This window comes from Gossypium hirsutum, chromosome A01 (genome assembly GCF_007990345.1).
Source record: "Gossypium hirsutum isolate 1008001.06 chromosome A01, Gossypium_hirsutum_v2.1, whole genome shotgun sequence".
NCBI classification, from domain to species: Eukaryota; Viridiplantae; Streptophyta; class Magnoliopsida; order Malvales; family Malvaceae; genus Gossypium; species Gossypium hirsutum.
Genome location: NC_053424.1, coordinates 3,890,344 through 3,900,488, shown reverse-complemented (window position 1 = coordinate 3,900,488; position 10,145 = coordinate 3,890,344). Strand labels below are relative to the sequence as shown.

The 10,145-nt window shown below is 36.8% G+C and overlaps 1 protein-coding gene across 1 annotated transcript; it reads right to left on the bottom strand.

Moving 5' to 3' along the window:
• Positions 1–6,587: 6,587 nt before the first annotated feature.
• Positions 6,588–7,832, bottom strand: LOC121231597 (uncharacterized). The gene is made up of 4 exons (XM_041116514.1): positions 7,533–7,832; positions 7,295–7,349; positions 7,121–7,185; positions 6,588–7,034 (listed from the first exon to the last, which is right to left on the bottom strand). Exons 1-4 carry the CDS (start codon positions 7,830–7,832, stop codon positions 6,588–6,590), a joined length of 867 nt encoding a protein of 288 aa, XP_040972448.1.
• Positions 7,833–10,145: the final 2,313 nt, after the last annotated feature.

Below are 10,145 nucleotides of genomic sequence, written 5' to 3'. Positions count from 1 at the left end.
CGATGGCTGTTCTTGAGTATTTTCTGCCTTTTGTTCTTCGTGTCATAGAATTTGGAATGCCCAAATTAGCCCAAAATTAGCCTTTTTCGAGTAGAATTAGACTTGGGCTCCACAGGGACACGATCGTGTGCCACGCCCGTGTGAATATGCTCAGGCCATGTGCAATTCTGACTTGGTTTAGTGTTGACACGGCCATGACACATAGGCGTGTGGTCTACCCGTGTGTCACACACGGGGCGTGTGGATCACCCGTCTGGAAGAGCCTAGGCCGAGTGAAACACTGAATTAGGCCCAATTTGTCTGTTTTTGGCCCGTTTCTCGCACTTTTTGCTATCCTAAGCTCTCCTGAGTATAAAACATGAAATTAAAGGATTAGGAGCATCAAATTCACTAAAACCAAGGAAAAATCATTCATAAATATGCCAAGCATGGGGTAAAAATATGTATATATTACGGTTGATCATTGACCTGTAAGTCATTTCCGGTTGACCAGGCTGTTTTCTGTGAAACAAACACAGCAAAATACAGAAAACATTTTACATGTAAACAAACAGACCCTTAATCTATAATTTCACAAATATTCTTAATCTATAATTTCACAAATATTATAAGACTAGTAGTCTATTTTAATTAAACGAATTTAAGTGTTACCAAGTTAAGATTAAAATTTAAAATTCTAAAAATGCAGGGACTAAAATTGATCAATTTGAAAAGAAAATGGACAATTTAATTGTTACCAAGTCAAGATTAAAATTTAAAATTCTAAAAGTATAGGACTAAATTGATCAATTTCAAAAATATTGGACAATTTAACCGTTACCCGGTCAAGATTAAAATTTAAAATACTAAAAGATAGGTACTAAAATTAATCAATTTGAAAAGAAAACGGACAAACAATTGACCTAATTAAAGTATAAAGATTAGATCCATAACTTATTCAATATATAAGGACTAGCAAAAGAATTTGACCAATACGTCACAAGCCACATTCGAAATTCTTTTGGTATTATTTGGATTTATGCTTCATTTGCAAACTTGAATTTGAGATAAAAATTTTAAATTTAAATTTAATTTTTTTGTTTGAATATTTAATAAAAAATTGAATTTAGGTTTTGATTAATCCATCTTCAAGTTTTAATCTTTAATCGAAATGGGTACCTAATGGGAAGATTTTCGCACCATGAAGAACTACAGTCTTTGGTTACACAACTAGCAGTGCATGGATTAAGGAATGTTGAGAAAGCTCAAAATCCTCTTTCTCAATATACAACATCTCAAAAGACTTCTTTCGAAGAAATTGATCGACCCTCAACAAACGAAAATAAAAAAGAGTATTAGGAATGATGATGCAACGAATTTGATTATTTTTCGAGTACATTATATATCAATTATTCTGCCCTAGTAAATCAAAACAAATCTTCGAAATACGTAAAAAAGGAACAAATGCTGAAAGAACAAAAGATGTAGAAAAGGAATAAAGGATGATGAACATCTTCGAAGACATTGAAAAAATTTGCGATAATTTTGGATCACATACTCTTATAAATATAATTACCATCTCAACTATATTGAGGACGACCAATGCAATACTAGTCTAAATTCCTCTTGGTTAGACTATCAACTATTAGCTTGACTGTTAAGTCAATTGATCAGTTGGTTAGTTTGATTGTAATTACTAGTGGTTGTTCAGCTTATAACAATAGTTAGTTGTGCAGCTCAAGTTCTATAAATTGTAAGTCTGTCAGTCTCATATTCTCAAGTATGATGAATACAAATTCTTGATTCTTTCTCTCAATTATTTTACTTTTTTAGTAGCCAAACATGATATTTTAGCTGTATCTTAACATGGCACAACAGCCATCGATCATGGATCCGCCATTGTCTTCCAATCATGTTGCTCCAGATTGTCGTGTTTCTGAAACTCGAGGCAATCTTATCGATCTTGCTGAAGGAGCTGTGGACAATCGATTGTTCTCTACCAAGAAAATTAACATTGTTCTTGATGTCTTTAATGACCTTCTATGGCGTCAACAAGTGTTGTTAGCCCTCGAAACTCATCAGAAATTTATTGATGCTTCAACAATTACCCACCTCAATAGATCACAAATGCTGTTGGAGTGTCCAAAGTCAATCTGGATTTTGAGCATTTTGAGCAGCAAGACAGCACTCTTGCCTCTTGGTTGCTTTCCCCACTATAATGAGACTCTGGTTTTGGCATGCTAAGTAAAATTGTAAGGGAGATGATTATGGAGAATGGATATCATAAGCTAACAAATTTGTATATTATATATCAAAGCAAATCTTATATTGAGTAGCCAAATTCAGCTATATGAAGAAGACTAAGTGCTTCAACTAATCACTATAACATATATTTTCTCTCCTCTCTATTTAGTTTTCCCTTATTTCCAATCTATTTCAAGCCTCCTTTTGCGTCAATTCATAAGACACTTAGGTTGTGAAGGAGCTCAAGAATCCTACAAAGTATCACTTCAATATTATTTATTTAAAATCAAAACAACATTTTTTTTAAATACATATCTACGTACATATATATGCAATACACATAACAAGATACCAATACACATATGAAAGGCAAAAATTATATAAAGCTACAAAGCCAAGATAATGAAAGTAAATGTTTCCAATCTTAAACGACATTAAAACTGGTTATAGTAACAACATCCAACGACATACTTCCCTTATCATTAGAGTTCTCACCGCTATAAACCTCTACTGATGTTTCAAGAGGAAGTTGATGAAATGGCTTTGGAGGCATCTCAAGGAGTTCAACATTAGATTCAAGCATCTTCGACACTTTATTCATTGAAGGACGATCAAAAGGTAATAATTGTATATACCAAATGGCTATTATTATCATCTTCCTTACCAATACTTTTTCATCATCAGAAACATCTCCTAGCTCCATGTCATTTCCTTTATCTAACTGGTTATAACTCCAAGATGGAAAATATAATTGGCTAGTGTGGTCGGAAAATGCATTCAAATTCTTTCTCCTACCTACCATTTCCATCACCAACATTCTAAAACTATAAAGATTAGCTTTATATGAAATGCCTCTAAGATTTTTGTAAACCAATTCAGGAGCAATATACTGTAATGCCCCAAATAATTTATTTCTGTTGCTGTAAAATTTAACATAAATGTGTATATGCTTTAGTGGTTAAGTGTTTTAGGGTATGTGTAAGAGGTCTTGGGTTCAAGTCCCATGTTTGTAAATTTTTGTTATTTTTGGAATTAAGCCTTACCTTTCTAAGTGGGCTTATATTAAATTGCTTGTGAAACTATATTAGAATGAGCTTGTTGGTTTGAATGGTAAAGGTGTTGGTGTGTTGGAGGTCTTGTGTTCGAATCCTTGCGTGAGCGTGGGAGATTAATTTTTGCCCGGTTGGCTTGTAGAGTCTCAATTGAGTTGAAAGTCTGAGAAGTTGAGATAGTGGGTAAGTGGGAGGAAATTAAGGGATTTAGTGTCATATTATATTTGAAGAAAATTCCCAAAATTTTTACCTTATTTTCTTTTCTCTTGCTCTCTGCAGTTTCTTTTTCCACTTTCAATCTCTTTATGCTTCTTTTTCAGATTTCAGTTGTTTCCTGGTGTAACTGTTGTTACTACGATCTCTTTTGGATTCGTTAATCGGCATGGTAAGTGAAATTGGGTTGACTGTTAACAACTAATTGTTGGAATTTTTGGAGATCTTATTGATGGCCGATAAATGGTCATAATAGTTAAATTATGTGGTATAGGAGAAGGCGGTGAGGCAGTGGTTGTCACCCAACGGTCTAATTTGTGCGAGTAGACGGATGTGATCACAATAAGTGATTGTGTTTGGCTCGATTTGGGTTTGAGGAATTCGTGACTTAATTGTTAATTTATATGTTAGGTACTTCATTTTTAGGTTGCAGAAGGCTCGGGGTCGTTTTAGCATTAAATCGGAACCAGGTACGTACCCTAAACACAGAAAAGCGAGATTCAGTAAAAGTTGAAACACTATTTTGTCGACGCCACACGAGCGTGTGGTCACTCGTGTGGTAGGCCGTGTGCAAGAACACGGTCGTGTGGTGGCTCGAGTGTAACCATGTGGGTCACACAAGCATGGCTAAGCTGGGTGTGTGGGCCCACACTAGCATGACACGCGGGCGTGTGGTTTTTGGGCTAGGCTGCATGGACCACACGGGCAAGGCTAATCTGGGCTTGTGGGCCACACAGGTAAGCCACATGGGCATGTGGGACCATATTTCTGAAATTTCTCCTAAGGTCGCATAGGTCATCCCAATCAACTGTAGGCCTACTGTAGGTCAATAAGGGCTAATCAAACCCTAAAACTGTGAATCTGATAGTCTATTTTAAGTATGATAAAAAACTGTAAATCTGATAGTTTGTTTTAAGTATGATAATGCCATACATATCTGATTATTCTGATATATGTACATAACATGTTGAGCATGTCTAGAATGTTATTCTGTATTTGTGTTTGTATTTGCTTTGGGGTGGGATTTGTATATGCGGAGGAAATATTATGTTCGACATTAATCTCCTTTATTCTGGCAGCTTGGCTACATACTATCTGGTATGTGTCTTAATGGAATAGCTTGGTGTGTAGGGATGAGTGGGTGTTTTTAACCCCATACGGTGATGGAATGGTCGGAGTTAGTGTGTAGAGGATGGGGGTAGGACTTTTGCATATTTGTTCTGAATCTGTTATCTGAATCTGCATCTGATACTATTTGTGTATATGATTCTGTATGATTGCTTGCTTATTTCTGCTGGGTTACACACTAAGTTTACGTAAACTCAACTCTGTTTGTCTGGTTCTATTTAGGTAATCCACAGATTTAGACAGATCGGTGTGACAAAGACTCAGCAGTGTCCACTATATCGCAAAACTGTTAAACTTAGTACTTTTGGTTTATTTTAAATTTTGGACTTATTTGAGAGTTGTAATTTTTGGGGACTCTCTGGACTGTTTTGTTTTAACTTGATTTTGAACTTAATTGCTCGATATATTTTGCATGCTTGATAAAATGTTTTATGGAAATAGATTTTACGCCAAAAAGAGGTTTTTAAAAATATGAAACAGATTTGTAAAATGTATTGGTTTTGTATAACTTCTGCTGTAATAAGTGTTTTGGAAAATGAACTGTTAAAATAATGTTTCTGTAATAAACATGAAGGAATGTGAGTTTTAATAGTGATTGGTTAACTGAATCAACTTGTTTTCAAAACCCATTCCTTGTAAAATATCAAGATTTGACCATAACGTCGAAGCCGGGTTTAGGGTGTTACATATACCCTATTATTTCTCGTGCTACAGTGAGAGATACAATGTTATCATCTACTAAGTACAACTTAGCAAGACCAAAATCTGAAACTTTAGAATTAAAATTCTCGTCTAGAAGAATGTTGTGTGGCTCGATATCAAAATGTAAAATTTGCATGTCACATTCTTGATGTAAGTAGTCAATTACTCGAGCAACCCCAAGCACAATATCAAATAGTTTTTTCCAACCTAAAGTGTTCCTTTTTTCATTAGAAAAAATGAACTTATCTAACGATCCATTTGATATGAAATCATGCACGAGAACTTGTTTTGATCCCTCCACTCAAAATCCAATAAGTTTTGTCACATTAGCATGATGAATTCTTCCAATAGAAGAAACTTCATTTATGAAACCTTGGCCTTTATCCTTTGATGTACACAACAATTTTATTTCCACATGATGTCCACTAAGAAATTTTCCTTTAAACACCGAACCATAACCCCCTTCACCTAATTTATCTTTAAAATTTTTAGTTATTTTTTAAACTTGTTTGAAAGAGTATCTAATTGGAGCTAGATTGTGGCTTTGAAGGAACTCTTCAATCTTATCATCCATGGATAAATGTCTTCTTCTCCATTTGTAGATTACAAGCACAAGCAAACAAGGTATCCCAAAGAAGAGCCTTAGTATGATGGAAACACCTATCAAGAAAAACATATTGGAATATATTAATGCTTTGTGAAAAGCCATCGATTATGGATACGTTATTGCCTTCCAATCATGTTGCTCCAGATGCTCATGTTTTTGTAGCTCGAGGCAATCTATTGGTGTTAAGAACAAGTGGAAGCAAGATTCAGCTGAAGCTTGAACAGCAAGGCTCGAGACTTGCTGAAGAAACAACCAAGACTCAAGAACAAAAATGAAAAAAAGCAAAGAAGGATGAAGAATATGTTGAATGAAAAATGATGATAATTTTCATTAAACTTGAAGTTGGCATAATATCATTACATATACCAGACATAAGCTGGTCAAAATGAACAAATTTTTACCTAAACATTTACCTACCACCACTAAACAACATTGAAACTTGTTAAACAATTCTTGTACACTTTGACAAGCTGATTTATCAGCTCAATACTACCTAATTACATCAAATGCGTCAGTAACAAGTTGAAAATAAACTAAATTACATAAACGCAACTTAGAGTAACAAAATGAACTAAAATGGAACAGTTTCTTCAACTACATATGCTTGGCTCGGGCTGCATGGCCTGTCTTTGGCTGGTTCTTGTGCCACAAGCTAGCCAACTTCAACACTCCTCATTGGCTAGCATGTTGTATACTCCTATTTTCCTTTTCAACTCAATGAACCTTGAGACACTAAGAGGTTTTGTTAAGATGTCAGCAATTTGGTCTTCAAAATTGCAATGAACTAGTTCCACTTCCTTTGCTTGCTCCATTTCTCTGACAACATGAAGTTTAATGCTGAAGTGCTTTGTCCTTCTATGGAAAACTGGATTCTTTACAATTGCAACAGCAGATTGATTATCACATTTTATCTCTATTGCTCCCTCTTGGTGCAGATTCAGATTAGCCAAAATTTTCCTTAGCCATAATGCTTGATTCATAGCTTCAGCAGCTACTACATATTCAGCTTCAACAGTTGACTGAGCAACTACATTTTGCTTCTTCGAACTCCAACAAAAAACAGCTAAACCAAGGGTGAAAACATACCCTGAAGTGCTTTTCATATCATCCTTCAAACCAGCTCAGTCACTATCAGTATAGCCAATTAATCTTAGGCTTTCAGCCTTGTTATACAACATTCCATAACTCTGGGTACCTTTGATGTACCTGAGTACTCTTTTTGTAGCTTGAAAATGTTTCTCATTGCAACAATGCATGAACCTTGAGAGCAAACTTACAGCAAACATAATGTCTAGCCTAGTGGCAATCAAGTACAACATACAACCAACCAAGCTCCTATAGGCAGATTCACTAACCTATTCAAAATCACCTTGGCTCGATAGTTTTTCTCTAACAGCAACTGGTGTGCTTGTTACTTTACAATTCTACATTGAGAACTTGTTTAAAATCTTCATAGCAAAGGCCTTTTAACTTAGAAAAATTCCCTACTGAGATTGTGTCACTTCTATGCCTAAAAAATAGGACATTTGTCCCAAATCAGACATCTCAATTTTTTACTCCATTTTGGCTTTGAAGTTTGCTAACATTACTTAGTCTCCTCTTGTCACCAGCAAGTCATCAACATACAAAGACACAATGAGCTGTGTTTTGACTCCTTCCTTATGGATATACAAAGTTGGCTCACTAATGCTCCTTTCAAACCCCAAGTTGATCAAGTAGCCATCGATCCTGCTGTACCGGGCCCTTGGTGCCTGTTTCAAACCATACAAGGCCTTTTTTAGTCTGTATACCATTTCTTCTTTACCAGCCACATTGAAGCCTTGAGGTCGCTTTATAAAGATCTCTTCTTCAAGAAAACCATTAAGAAAAGCAGACTTCACATCAAGTTGGTGGATTTTCCACTGCATCTGTGCTGCTAAGGCAACCAGCAACTGATGGTGTCTAGCCTGGCCACTGGTGCAAAGGTCTCCAGATAGTCCAAGTTATACTTTTGGCTAAAACCCTTCACAATTAGCCTAGCTTTTAGTTTGTTCAAGCTTTCATCAGCATTGTGCTTGGCTCGATAGACCCATTTCACCCCAATGACTTTCCCATTGGCTGGTCTTACAACTAATTCCTGTGTCTGGTTCTTCTCAATCATGGCAATCTCATCAGCCATTACCTATTTCCAGCCTTCATAAGCTTCAGCATCTTCAAAACAACTTGGTTCTTCCTGAGCTATTTGAGCCCTCTCATAAATCTCAACCAAAGTCCTTATACCCTTGACTAGTTCATCATCAATGTCCAATTCAAGACCATTTTGATCAGCCTCAGTCTGATAAGCCATAAGGTCTTCAGAAACTACCTCTGACTCATTCTTCTCCTAATTCCAGCATTATCTTTCATCGAACACTACATCTCTACTAACTAGCACCTTGTTTGTTAAAGGATCCAAGATCCTATAGCCCTTTTTGACTATGCTGTAGCCTATCAGAATACCAGGTTGTGCTTTCTTAGACAATTTGTCCCTCTTCACAGCTGGGACATGTGTATAGCATATGCAGCCAAAAACCTTCAGGTGAGCTAGTGATGGCTTAAACCTAAACCATGCCTCAAATGGTGTTTTGTGACTTAATCCGTTGGTTGGGAGCCTGTTTTGAATGTAAACAGCAGTGTTAACTGCCTCAGCCCACAAGGTTTTGGGAAAATTCTTTTCGAACATAAGACACCTAACCATATCCATCAAACTTCTATTTTTTCTTTCACTTACACCATTCTGTTGAGGTGTATAGATGTTGGTGAGCTAGTGTTTAATTCCTGCTTCTTCACAAAAGGCTTGAAACTGAGCTGAGGTGTACTCAGTTCCATTATCAGACCTTAGGGTCTTGAGTTTGCAGGCTATTTCAGTCTCAGCAGCAGACTTGAACTTCCAAAACACTGAGGCCACCTCTGATTTGTTCTTTAAGAAGTAAATCCAACAAGATCTTGAGTAATCATCAATAAACAGAATGAAGTACCTACTACCATTCAGTGACTGAATCTTCATGGGGCCATACACATCAATGTACACAAGCTGCAGCTTTTCTAAGGCTCTCTAGGTCTTGTTTCAAGGAAATGGCAGCTTAGCCTACTTTCTTAGTTGACACACCTCACAAACATCCTCATTCTCAACTGAGTTGATAAAGTTTTCAACCAGATCCTATTTGGTTAGCTGGTCAATCGATCTATAGTTGGCATGACCGAGTCTTTGATGCCAAAGCTTGGATTCATCAAGAGAAGTTGTATAAGCTGAGTTTGAGGCTTTATTCCAGTCAACATTAAAGCTTTTATCAGCCATAGTGACTGACATAAGCATAGATCCACATGGATCACTAATTTGACACTCATTTCCCTTGAACAATGCATTATAGCCCTTCCTAAGCAACTGAGCTATGCTGAGCAGGTTTCTATCAATTTCAGGTACTAATAGAACATTTGAAATGAGCTTGTTACCTGTAGGAGTCCAGATCAAGACATGTTATTTACCTTATGCCTTGATAAAGTGTCCATTTCCCACCTTTACCTTGGTTTTGCAGCTTCTATCTAAGGACTTGAAAATAGCAGCATTTGGTGTCATATGGTTGGTGCAACCACTATTTAGGAGCCATCCATTTGAGATTTTCTCCTGAACAGTTGAGCAAGAGACTGTAAAGACTTGCTCCTCATAGTCACTGCCTTCTTTAGCTACTCGAGCCTCAGCCTTTGGCTGTTGTGGCTGACCATGCATTGGTTTGCCCTTGTTTTTGCACACATTTTCAACATGGCCCATCTTTTTGCAGTAGGCACTGCACATTTGGCCTAAACCAGCAAATGGCCTCTTGATGACCATACATTTTACAATACCTGCAGGGTTGGTCCCTTCTTCTTGGAGCATTTGTTTTAGCATTGTCTCTCCAAGTCTTTTTGCCTTTGTAGGCAGAACTGCTCGAGCCAGATTTGGTTTTGGCTTGAAAGGCACCTTCTTGGTGCTCCTCCAGTCTACTAGCCCTTCTTTGCTCTTGTGCATAGAGAGCATTGATCAGTTCTGTCAAAGAGATGCTGGTCAGGTCCCTTGAATCTTCGAGAGAAGAAATTTTAGCCTCATACCAGTCAGGTAAGGTAGAGATCACCTTCTCTACTATCCTTGCTTCACTAAACTTCTCTCCAAGTAGCCTTATGCTATTTACCACAACCATAATCCTATTTGAATACTGCTTGACAGT